Source organism: Ruditapes philippinarum, unplaced genomic scaffold (genome assembly GCF_026571515.1).
Source record: "Ruditapes philippinarum isolate M1 unplaced genomic scaffold, ASM2657151v2 ctg1721_1_1_1_1, whole genome shotgun sequence".
Lineage (NCBI taxonomy): Eukaryota > Metazoa > Mollusca > Bivalvia > Venerida > Veneridae > Ruditapes > Ruditapes philippinarum.
In genome coordinates, this window is record NW_026854682.1 from 61,334 (window position 1) to 75,267 (window position 13,934).

A 13,934-nucleotide genomic window follows, 5' to 3' on the forward strand; every position below is an offset into this window, starting at 1 on the left:
AAATTCTTCAAAGGGTTGAAGAGTTACAGAGCGGACAGGATTTTCAATGTTAATGTCACTGTGACCTTGACCTTGGAGCCAGCCATGCGGAACATGCGTTCTGCACGTCATCTTGATGTGGTAAACATTTGTCTGAAGTTTCATCAAAATTCTTCAAAGGGTTGAAGAGTTACAGAGCGGACACAATTTCGTTTGACGCCCGCCCGCCCATCCGCCCGCCATACCCCAATCTAATAACCAGGATTTTCAAAATTGAAAACCTGGTTAAAAACAGCTGGAGTTTAGATATTAAGCATGAAACATCTTCTAGTGAGTGTCTACAAAGTTTGTTCAAATAAAAGCCCTGGGGTCAAAATTGGCCCCGCCCCGGGGGTCATTGATTCTCCTTATATGACAGTGTATAGCAAAAACTTAAAAATCTTCTTTGAAAAAACCCAGATAGCTAGAGTTTAGATATTAAGCATGAAACATCTTCTAGTGAGTGTCTACAAAGTTTGTTGAATTAAAACCCCTAAGGTCAAAATTGGCCCCGCCCCGGGGGTCATTGATTCTCCTTATATGACAGTGTATAGCAAAAACTTAAAAATCTTCTTTGAAAAAACCCAGATAGATAGATTTTAGATATTAAGCATGAAACATCTTCTAGTGAGTGTCTACCAAGTTTGTTCAAATAAAAGCCCTAGGGTCAAAATGGGCCCCGCCCCAGGGTGTCTTTAAATTTTCCCTATATGCATATAGTAAAAACTTATAAAATCTTCTTTTAAAGAACCCAAAGAGCTAGAGCTAAGATATTTAGCATGAAACATCTTCTAAAGAGTGTCTACCAAGTCTGTTCAAATAAAAGCCCTGGGGTCAAAATTGGCCCCGCCCCAGGGGGTCATTGATTTTCCCTATATGCATATAGTAAAAACTTTAAAATCTTCTTTTAAAGAACTCAAAGAGCTAGACCTAAGATATTTAGCATGAAACATGTTATAATGGGTGTCTACCAAGTTTGTTAAAAAAAAAAGCCCTGGGGTCAAAATTGGCCCCGCCCCGGGGTTCATTGATTTTCCTTATATGTGTCTAGCAAAAACTTAAAAAATCTTTTTTGAAAAAACCCAAAAAGCTGGAGTTTAGATATTAAGCATGCAATATCTTATAGTGAGTGTCTACAAAGTTTGTTCAAATAAAAGCCCTGGGGTCAAAACTGGCCCCGCCCCGGGTGTCATTGATTTTCCTTATATGTTTATAGCAAAAACTTAAAATCTTCTTTGAAAAAACCCAAATAGCTGGAGTTTAGATATTAAACATGAAACATCTTCTAGTGAGTGTCTACAAAGTTTGTTCAAATAAAAGCCCTGGGGTCAAAACTGGCCCCGCCCCAGGGGTGTCAATGTTTTTAACTATATGTGTATAGTAAAAACTTAAAAATCTTCTTTTAAAAAACCCAATGAGCTAGAGCTTAGATGTTTAGCATGAAACATCTTGTTATTGGTGTCTACCAAGTTTGTTCAAATAAAAGCCCCTGGATTAAAATTGGCCCTGATGGGGGGGGGGGGAGTAGATCATTGTTTTTCATTATAGGTGTGTAGTAAATACTTAACATTGTGAAACATCTTCTAATGGGTGTCTTCTAAGTTTGTTCAAATAAAAGCCCTGGGGTTTAAACTGGCCCCGCTCCGGGTGCCTTTATACAGGTGAGCGACCTCAGGGCCATCATGGCCCTCTTGTTTATTTGATCTTGGCAGTTGTCCACTTTTAACTGAAAATATTCCTGGTCAACTAGCGAGTAATTAATGATTTCTTTGCTTAGTAACGAACTCCTTACAAATAGCCATTAGACATGATGCCATGAGATCAGTTGTCACAGAGAAAACCTGCCTCATCCGAGGATCACACTAGGGACTCTTGGATACAATTTTGATCGTCTTCCTTATAATTTTAGCTATCGGGGACAACCTATATTTATTTTAACTTCAATTCAAATGTTATTCTCAGATTAAATGTAGACTACCAAAACAATTCAAAATATACTAAATAAATTGTATACTTTATTATATATGAATATTTCATCATTTTCTCTATAAAATACAATTTGATTTTTCAGATGGCTAAAAAAACCTATTTAGCCAGATGTTAGCATTTTGTACTTCACAACATGCATCAGAAACGTGCATATTATGAAATCAATACATATGAGATCATAATGTACTATTACTTGGTTGATTATTTTCAGCATTTGAAACTCATTTTTGCAGGGCAAGCTGTCATTGACATGATCCCCGATAACAAGCATATGTCATTCATCAGCCAAAAGAAACATTTTTTGCTAATTTAATGATCACAAAAAAGCAAGAAATTCATGAGTTTTATCAAGAGATTGCATTCAAATCAAATGATGATGTCTATATTATTCACCTAACTTTGGATAAAATATCTAATGATAAATTAAGTGATCACAGTTAGGTATCTAATAAATCTAAGGTAGGAATGATGAAATATCCACCTAACTTGAGGCATAAAATTATGAGCTAAGCCATATGTAACTCTAGATAGGTGTATCTAAATGTATTTCCTTAATTATAAAAGTCTATAATAAAAAAAGTTATCCCAAGTTTACAGCTCACTGTTACCAAAGAGGAATAATAAATAACATTTTGTATAGGACTACAAGATAATCAATCACACAAAATATCTAGGACCACAAGGTTAATATTTATACCAAATATCTTGGACCACGAGGTTATTATTTATACCAAATATCTTGGACCACAAGTTCAACATTTATACCAAATATCTCGGACCACATGATTATTTATACCAAATATTGCAGACCACATGGTTATTATTTATACCAAATATCTTGGACCACATGGTTATTATTTATACCATATATCTCGGACCATAAGGTTATTATTTATACCAAATATCTCGGACCACAAGGTTATTATTTATACCAAATATCGCGGACCACATGGTTATTATTTATACCAAATATCTTGGACCATAAGGTTATTATTTATACCATATATCTCGGACCATAAGGTTATCATTTTAACCAAATATCTCGGACCACATGGTTATTATTTATACCAAATATCGCGGACCACATGGTTATTATTTTAACCAAATATCACAGACCACATGGTTATTATTTATACCAAATATCATGGACCACAACTAACATAGAAACCAAATATCTCGAACTACAAAGTAATCATTTATACCAAATATCTTGGACCACAAGGTTATCATTTATACCAAATATCTTGGACCACAAGGTTATCATTTATACCAAATATCTTGGACCACAAGGTTATCATTTTAAAAGCATTATTTGTCAATCAAATATCTTTGACCACAAGGTTATGAATCATACCAAATATCTTGAACCACACGGTTATCATTTACACCCCAGACCACAAGGTTATCATACATATCAAATATCTTGGACCACGAAGTTACATTGATACCAGATATCTTGGACCACAAGGTTATCATACATACCAAATATCTCTGACCAGGAGGTTATCATTTATATCAAATATCTTGGACCACAAGGTTATCACTGATACCAGATATTTTGGACCACAAGGTTATCATACATACCAAATATCTTGGACCACAAGGTTATCATTAATACCAAATATCTTGGACCATGAGCTTATCATTAATACCAAATATCTTGGACCGCAAGGTTATCATTTAAAAAGCATTATTTGTAAGCCAAATATCTTGAAACACAAGGTTATCATTGATACCAAATATCTTGGACCATGAGGTTAACATTGATAACAAATATCTTGGACCACGAAGTTAACATTTATACCAAATATCTTTGACCACAAGCTCATCATACATACCAAATATCTTAGACCAGGAGGTTAACATTGGTACCAAATATCATGGACCACAAGGTTAACATTTACACCAGATATCAAAGAAATACAAGGTTATTATTGATACCAAATATCCTGGACCACGAGTTTAAACATTTATACCAAATATTTTGGACCAGGAGGTTGACATTGAAACCAAATATCTTGAACCATAAGGTTATCATTCATACCAAATAACTTGGACCATGAGCTTATCATAAATACCAAATATCTTGGACCACAAGGTTATCATTTTAAAAGCATTATTTGTAAGCCAAATATCTTGAAACACAAGCTTATCATTGATACCAAATATCTTGGACCATGAGGTTAACATTGATACCAAATATCTTGGACCACAAGGTTATCATTTATACCAAATATCTCAACCCACAAGGTTTTTATTGATATCAAATATCTCGGCCCACAAGGTTATCATTGTATCATAGTTTGGTGACATTTCTTTTGAAAATGTGTTAGAGCTAAAAAAAAATGCACAAGCTTTATGGTGGCTGATTTCTGCAATTTCTTGTTTTCCCTACAGTATGGTTACTTTTTCTGGGGTTACATATTGTGATGTATTTTTATGTTTGTCTAAGATAGAAAAGATGAAGAACATCAGAACACTCGACAATCTTATTTATAATGGGGTTGGGGCTTTGCCCCCTTGTACAAATTAGATAGCCTCCTGTTTTGATGCCCTTTCTATAACTTAACTTTTGGTATATTTACCTGACTTTATCCTGAAGTATTATAGTACTAGAGTTTAACATCTGAAGTTGATAGTCTTTACTCTGTATCTCTTTCTGAAGCTTTGCTATTATGCTATGTAAATTATCTTCTGTCAAACCCTGAATTAAATTAATGTAGACACATAAAGTCAATTAAATAGTCATACATTCTTAATTACCTAACTTGATCCATCAGGGTTCATACAAAGTGCTGGAACCAAATTTCCATGTCTTTTCAATCATTCTATAAAACTTTTCATGATAACATAACAGTAGATTTAAGTTTCAATGTCTAGAGTTTAAGCCTTTGGTTATATCTTCCTTGGCATCAAATGATTACATGCTACTTCTAGAACTGTGTCTAGGTTTGTTTACCCTCATCACCGCAATAATTACCATATAGGCAAGCATTAAAATTGGTCCTATTCATTCAAGTAAGAAGGCTGATATCAGAGAGACCGAGTAGATTGCACTACATAGCAAATTACATATGACAAGTAAAGGGAAGTAATATAACTACCAGTATGGAATATTAATCAAAGAGTTATCTTTTCTTGATTCCATAACAATTTGATGCATAACATGATAAAATTCCCTTTACCAAGATTCCATGATTTTTCGAGTCAAAATTCATTTTCCATTATTAATTTTCCAGGTCTGTATGAACCCTGTCCATTAATAGATTTAATAAAGTTCAGCAAATTTTGGTACTTTTCCATACCTATTATAACAACTGAGAAACAAAAAATTAGTATCTAAAATATCTAACACTTGTTAAATCATATTGTTTACCAAATTATGAATGTTACAATATATAATATATACATTTTAGAATAATCAAACGTTAGGATTTTTAAAACGTTTAATGAATGCTTTTAAAAATAAACTATAATTTGTGAAAAAATAAACAATAAATCTCAAAAAATGTTGAAAAAAGACAAAAAAGGATAATGGACACAAGGTGATGCCAACAGCTTACCTTAAGCATAATATGCTCAAATATATATATACAAACAATTCTGTTACATACTATCTGATCTTACACAGACCCTGGAAATTTTATGAACCTTAGAAATAGGATTTACAGATTATAATTAACACTCATCTGGAAACTGATATAATAGGATCTAACTTGCAGGATACTAATATAAAAGGATAAAACTTACAGGATACTAAAACAACATGATATAACTTACATGATACTAAAACAACATGATATAACTTACATGATACTAAAATAACATGATATAACTTACAGGATACTAAAATAACAAAATAATTTAAAGGATACTAACATAACAGGATATTACTTACATGATACTATAACATAACAGGGTATAACTTACAGGGTACTTACAAAACAGCATATATAACTTACAGGATACTAACATAACATGATATAACTTACAGGATACTAACATAACAGGATATATCTTACTGGATACTAACATAACAGGATATAACTTACAGGATTCTTACATAACATGATATAACTTACAGGATTCTTACATAACATGATATAACTTACAGGATTCTTACATAACAGGATATAACTTACAGGATACTAACATAACAGGATATTACTTACAGGATTCTTACATAACAGGATATAACTTACAGGATTCTTACATAACAGGATATAACTTACAGGATACTAAAATAACAGGATATTACTTACAGGATTCTTACATAACAGGATATTACTTACAGGATACTAACATAACAGGATATTACTTACAGGATACTAAAATAACAGGATATTACTTACAGGATTCTTACATAACAGGATATTACTTACAGGATACTAACATAACAGGATATTACTTACAGGATACTAACATAACAGGATATTACTTACAGGTTACTTACATAACAGGATATAACTTACAGGATACTAACATAATAGGATATTACTTACAGGATACTACATAACAGGATATAACTTACAGGATACTAACATAACAGGATATAACTTACAGGCTACTACATAACAGGATATAACTTACAGGCTACTACATAACAGGATATTACTTACAGGATACTAACATAACAGGATATTACTTACAGGATTCTTACATAACAGGATATTACTTACAGGATACTACATAACAGGATATAACTTACAGGATACTAACATAACAGGATATAACTTACAGGCTACTACATAACAGGATATTACTTACAGGATACTACATAACAGGATATTACTTACAGGATTCTTACATAACAGGATATTACTTACAGGATACTAACATAACAGAATATTACTTACAGGATACTACATAACAGGATATTACTTACAGGATTCTTACATAACAGGATATTACTTACAGGATTCTTACATAACAGGATATAACTTACAGGATACTAAATAACATGATATAACTTACAGGATACTAACATAACAGAATATTACTTACAGGATACTACATAACAGGATATTACTTACAGGATTCTTACATAACAGGATATAACTTACAGGTTATACTTACTTACATTACAGGTTACTAACATATCATGATATTACTTACAGGATACTTATATAACATGATATAACTTACAGGATACTAACATAACATCATACATCCTAAGGGTTACTAACATAATATGATAGAACTTAGAGGTTACTAACATAACAGGATAGAACTTACAGGATGCTAACATAACAGGATACAACTTACAGGATACTTATATAACAGGATAGAACTTACAGGATACTAATATAACAGGATATAACTAACAGGATACTTACATAACAGGATACTAACATAATAGGATATTACTTACAGGTTACTTACATAACAGGATAAAACTTACAGGATACTAACATAACAGGATATAACTTACAGGATAATAACATAACAGGATATATCTTACTGGATACTAACATAATATGATATAACTTACAGGATACTAACATTACATGATATAACTTACAGGATACATGTACTTACATAACAGGATATATCTTACAGGATAATAACATTACAGGATATATCTTACTGGATACTAAAATAACATGATATTACTTACAGGAAACTAACATAACAGGATATAACTTACAGGTTACTTACATAACACACTATAACTTACAGGTTACTAACATAATATGATAGAACTTACAGGATACTTGTGTTACAGGTTTTAACTTACTGGATAGGAAAGTTTTAGGGTAGAGACCATCTGGTTTATCTTTGCTAGCACTGATATGTCATGCATCATGTCTGTAAGTTCTGACGCTACATCATATGGATCCTCTTCCGACCTCTCTAAAATAATAAGACATTGATGACTCTGACCTCTCTAAAATAACAAGGCATTGGTGACTCTGATCTCTCTAAAATAACAAGGCATTGACGACTCTGACCTCTCTAAAATAACAAGGCATTGACGACTCTGACCTATCTAAAATAACAAGGCATTGATGAAAAGCATGCATGTCCCCTGATGGCAAAAAGTTAGTCATGTTTCCTGAAGAATTTGTGGTTGTCAATGTGACCTTGAACTTATAAAATACTGAATGTGCTATAGGTCATCTACAAATCATGACCAGTATCTGTATCAAATTTGATGTTTGAAGCAAAAAAAACAAAAATTCTCTTAATACTGAACGACAATGTGAATGTTATAACCTTGACCTTTGACCCAGTTAATATCAAAGGTTTATCTACATTAAATGACCAACTTCCAAAATGGAAGGACTTCAGGCTAAAGCATTCTCTACATATTGATAAGACAACAGGTTTGGTCAATTAGGGCAAAGCAATATATCCCCATTTCTGGGAAGGAGGCTTATAAATAACATGATACTAAACATATGAGCCGCGTCACGACAAAACCAATCTTATGGGTTTGCGACCAGCATGGATCCAGACCAGCCTGCGCATCCGCGCAGTCTGATGAGGATCAATGCTGTTCTCTTACCAACCCTATTACAAGTAGTGAAACTGATAGCGAAGAGCATGGATCCTGATCAGACTGCGCGGATGCGCAGGCTGGTCTGGATCCATGCTGGTCGCAAACCCATTATGTTGGTTTTGTCATGACACGGCTCATATATGCATGCTCTTCTAATATAATGTAAGTCTCTTTACTTTTAATATAGATAGGATTGTAAAACCAGATTGATCCTGTACTAGACTATGTTAAGTGATGTTGTCATGCTGTTGGGAAATAAAATGAGCCTTGTCATGACAAAACCAACATAATGGGTTTGCGACCAGCATGGATCCAGACCAGCCTGTTCATCCGCGCAGTCTGATCAGGATCCATGCTGTTTGCTATCAGTTTCTCTACTTGTTATAGGGTTTGTAAGCAAACAGCATGGATCCTGATCAGACTGGTCTGGATCCATGCTGGTTGCAAACCCACTATGTTGGTTTTGTCATGACAGGGCTCAAATATAATATCATGTAAATTACCTGCATTGCTGTTGCTTTAATGTAAAATTTTTAAAATAAAAACGGTATAACAAAATAATTCAGTGTTAAAGATAGGTCATTTTAACTCTTAAACTAGCGGAACTGAAAAACAGATTGGCACCAGTTTACAGTCAATGAATTTAAGATTTTGAATTTACTAGCCCAAATTCCAGTTTTGAATTTATTCTTCTATATATCTAACTAAATTTTCTTAAAATTTTTACTGGCCCGAACTAATTTTCACTGGCCTGTGATGGTTACAGAATTACAGAAATAAATTCAATATTTATTCAATCTAAAACCCTAATTTTCTCTTTTCTTTTTTTTTCAAAGGTGGGTGGGTGGGGTTGGAGTTATAGCCCCAACGGAGCAGATATCATATGGCGAAATTCCAGCTTTACTGGTGGACGAAGACCTCAGGTGCTTGTCTGTGCATTATGTGAGGCCAAACAGACAACTAGGTGAGTATAATCTCCGACACTCCATACTCTGGATAAAGCTTCCTCACATAAATTAGAATCCAAACTCCCTGCCATAATTCAAACCCACAGCAGCTGAGGGGCAAATTGGTTTTAACCACCTAGACATCCTAAAATTTTCATTAAAACACGAAAGTGATTTTTCTTAAAATGGTTGCAATTTATATGGAATTTTTCTTGTTAACAGCGAAATATATTCAATAAATAACTCCCAACACAAACTTCTTGTGTACGTACCTGTTTTAGGGGACATTATAGTTGAGCTTGTACTCCCTATATTTACAGTTGTCTGCATATTAGGAGTGATAGCCGACGTGGTGAGTTCGAGATCTTGTAACCGCTGATGCCATTTGTACGTAAACCTCTCCGAATTCGCTGCATCTTGGTCCCTGTTTCAAAAACATAATAACTGTTGTTGAAAAAAGAAAATTAACTGAGGCCCGCATGGAAGATCAGGAAACTGAATGTGTAAGCCTCATTAAATAAAGTTGTTACTTACTTACTACTTACTAAATCTTGATTCCTATACTTAAAGTAGGACATAATAGTGTGAAGCAACAAATATCTAATAATCATTTCTTTTTATCAAATCTATATACCTTAAAAATAAAAGACTTCTTTTTTTTATTCATTTAAAGATAAGAATTCTTTTTCTCTCCATAATTTTGCACAAAATGAGAGCTTTTACTTAATAAAATATCTGATATAATTTAACGCTTCTGTGCAGGATTGCCTAAATATTACAAGCAATGTGTGATAATTATATGAGCTGCGTCACGCCAAAACCAACATAGTGCGTTTGCGACCAGCATGGATCCAGACCAGCCTGCGCATCCACGCAGTCTAATCAGAATCCATGCTTGTTTGCTTACCAACCCTTTTAGTAGAGAAACTGATAGCGAACAGCATGGATCCTGATTAGACTGCCCGGATGCGCAGGATGGTCTGGATCCATGCTGGTCTCAAACACACTATGTTGGTTTAGTCGTGACGTGGCTCAAATAATGCAACTGATAGTTTAACAGTTAATAAAACTCCCTGTTACTCGTGTATCTCATTAAATCATGTAACTGACATTAATTGATACATTAATTTACTTAAGCCTTGATAATGACTATGATATCATCAGGTAATTAAAAGTTAGAACAAAAAGCTCATTTTAATAAGGTTGGTTACTGCTTTGACGCATCTAAGAATACAATTGTCATGAGGAAAAGTTAAGAAAAAATTATTTTCACTCCACGTGATCTTTGGAAACCCCAATAATCTTAATATAAAGGTAGAGATCAAGCTTTGATCAATAAATGAGCCGCATCATGACAAAACCAACATAATGGGTTTGCGACCAGCATGGATCCAGACCAGCCTGCGCATCCGCATCTGCGCAGTCTGATCAGGATCCATGCTGTTCGCTTACCAATTCTATTACACGTAGAGAAACTGATAGCGAACAGCATGGATCCTGATCAGACTGCGCGAATGTGCAGGCTGGTCTGGATCCATGCTGGTCGCAAACGCACTATGTTGGTTTTGTCGTGACGCGGCTCAAATGAAGGTGCTATAAGATACTGTAAGTATACATATATTAGTGTGTTAGAAAAACCAAACCAAAGTAACAAAGTAAAGCCAAACACTTACTTTATAAACTTTTTATATCCTCCCCCAAATATTCCTGGCATACAAATTACTTACAACATTTGACTAACGTTCATATTACGTGTTGGAAACATGTATATAGTTATTTACACAGCCATTTTAATAACCATTAGCAAAAGCAATTTTAAAAATACAAGTTTACAATTTGTTCAGACTTTATACTTTATATATGGCTTAATAAGGCATTCAAAGAAAGAGTTCGATAAGTAAATAAATAAAATTTTTATGATAATTCCTGAGACTATATAATTAAAGGCACATTATGCCTCAGAAATCCATAGTTATTAAATTCTACAGAAATGTCAAACATGTGTTTGATAATATTTTGATAATGGATTTACCGGTAGGTACGTTAGATGGGGATAGCCTGAATAATTATGCACTAAAGTGTCATAAAGGAAGCAAAATGTAAACAATGTAGTATTTTTTACTTCCATACAAAATACTAATTCACCATAATTATACCAATTGCCAACAAAGCCAAAGGAACAAAGAAAATTCATCTATATGGCAAATGAGTATTTTTTTTTGGAAAAAGTTACAAAATACCAAAAATAAAAAGTTTTATAGAAATAAAAATTAAAGCATATCTGATGCATAATGGGCCTTTAAATGAAGTACTTAAATTAATTATGAGCTCCTTAAATATGACTTCAGTTGTTTTTTTTTGTTTTTTTACCTCCTTTTAATCAGTAATATAAACTCTTGTAAGTTACATGCAGTTAAATCTTCCACAAATGAAAATATGTGTAATTAAGCAAAATGTAGAATGATTTTAGCTATAAATTCATACTGTACAAACTGATGTGGCAGCTGACCAGTGGCTGTATACTGGTGGCAAAAGTTAATCACTTTTAATTCCTGTAGAGCACTCAGCTAAAGGATCAGTGTAAAAATCTGACCTCTTTAACTCCTCTGTCCAGTAGCTGATTATATACAGTAAACATAAAACATGCATGCATAAATAATCTTAAATTGAGCCATGTCACGACAAAACCAACATAATGGGTTTGCGACCAGCATGAATCCAGACCAGCCTGCGCATCCGCGCAGTCTGATCAGGATCCTGGTGCTGTTTGCTATCAGTTTGTCTACTTGTAATAGGGTTTGTAAGCGAACAGCATGGATCCTGATCAGACTGCGCGGATGCGCAGGCTGGTCTGGATCCATGCTGGTCGCAAACCCATTATGTTGGTTTTGTCATGACGCGGCTCAATTAATACAAGTACAGTAATCAGTTTAAAGAAGGTGTTATAAAGAGCAGCAAACAAGAAATATACATGTAAACAGAGCATGCTTTAACTACTGTATAAGTGGATATTTATGCGTCACAAAAAATTTGCGAATGTCAAAAAAGAGGACTTTCTGCTTGTGGGAATATTTGGGAAAATATAATTTTTACAGTCAAATTTATTCATTGTAAGATGCTGTATGAAATCCTGTTGTCGAATGATAGAAGAAAATTTGCCTAAATAGAAATAATTTTTGCGCAATCAAATATTTGTGAATAATTTCAATTTGCAAAAATCGCAAATATTTCCACATCGCAAAACTAACCACTTATAAAGTTTATTATCAAGGATTAACCACAAGACTGTTGTAAGCCCTTTTTTTTATTTCATATATGTTACTGCAGTTTTCTGGTCAACCCCTGATATACTAATATAAGTTTTGTAACCTATCACTGTTCCTAATGAGATAAGCCTGTCCAGGCAGGATATAAATATAAAGTATAAAGTATAGTAACAAAGATGAATAATCAAATGGTAGCAAAATCTTATAAATGCTTGTTGTTTAAATCAAAGACAAGTTATTAATCCTTTAGAGTTAACTTTTCCCCTTAACAACTACATTATACATGTTAGAGCTAATATCTTATATATAGTCTTTTTCTCTGCCTACATTTACTACTTTAGGCAGGGCACCAGACTTAAGAGCATAATAGAAAACAAGACTTGTCTCAGCTTATCTAAGTGCTGGATTGTAAAATAAAAGCGACATAGAAAAAGGGGCATAACTCTGCAAACTTGCTTTATCAGTCTTTAATGAATTTAAAAGTTACTTGCCCTATGGACATGCATTCCAATTTAAAAACTGGAGTATAAAGTAAGTTTGAAGTTATTAACTTTGACAAGTTTTCAGAAAATGACTTTAAAAGAAAAGAATCAAGTCAAAAAAGGGTATAACTTTGTAAAAAATGAATTTTAGGATTATCTGCACTTCTCAAATGGTGTCAAATTTTGAAAGTGAACATGTATATCATGTTTCAAAGTGAAATTTACTTTGGTAACAATTGAGAAAATGGACTCAGCAATTACCAGTTACATAAAATGGACTCAGCAATTACCAAATACATAAAAATAAACATGTATACCAGTGAATAGATTTTATAGCTTTTTGGAAAATGGACCTTGATGAAAATGCTAAACCAAAACAAATGCGCCAGCACTGATTAGATGTTCATGTATTATGACATAAGCTCCATTTTTTTCATCAAAAAGTGGAGCTAAAAAAGGGTCATAATCATTTAACAAAATGAAAGAGGAAGATATGGAAAATAGCTGGAAAATAAAAAGAAATGTGTGTAGTTAAAACATTTCTGAGAAATCTATTTCAATCCACCCTTCATTGTTTTCTAAGTATATATACACTAAATCAAAAGCACATGCAATTTTCATGCAGCTATTTATAAACTTAAGTGATATATATGAATATTGCAATAGTATATGGAAACAGGGACTAGAGACAAAGGATTACTTTGATTATTAAATATTATCATATTTATGT

The 13,934-nt window shown here is 33.2% G+C and overlaps 1 protein-coding gene across 1 annotated transcript in view; it reads right to left on the minus strand.

Moving 5' to 3' along the window:
• The window catches only part of LOC132740739 (rho guanine nucleotide exchange factor 10-like), a 107,139-nt gene that overhangs the window by 57,418 nt on the left and 35,787 nt on the right, over positions 1–13,934 (minus strand). The window contains 3 exon segments of the mRNA XM_060728705.1: positions 4,593–4,711; positions 7,745–7,860; positions 9,729–9,880. Coding sequence (XP_060584688.1) covers positions 4,593–4,711; positions 7,745–7,860; positions 9,729–9,880 — 387 coding nt within the window.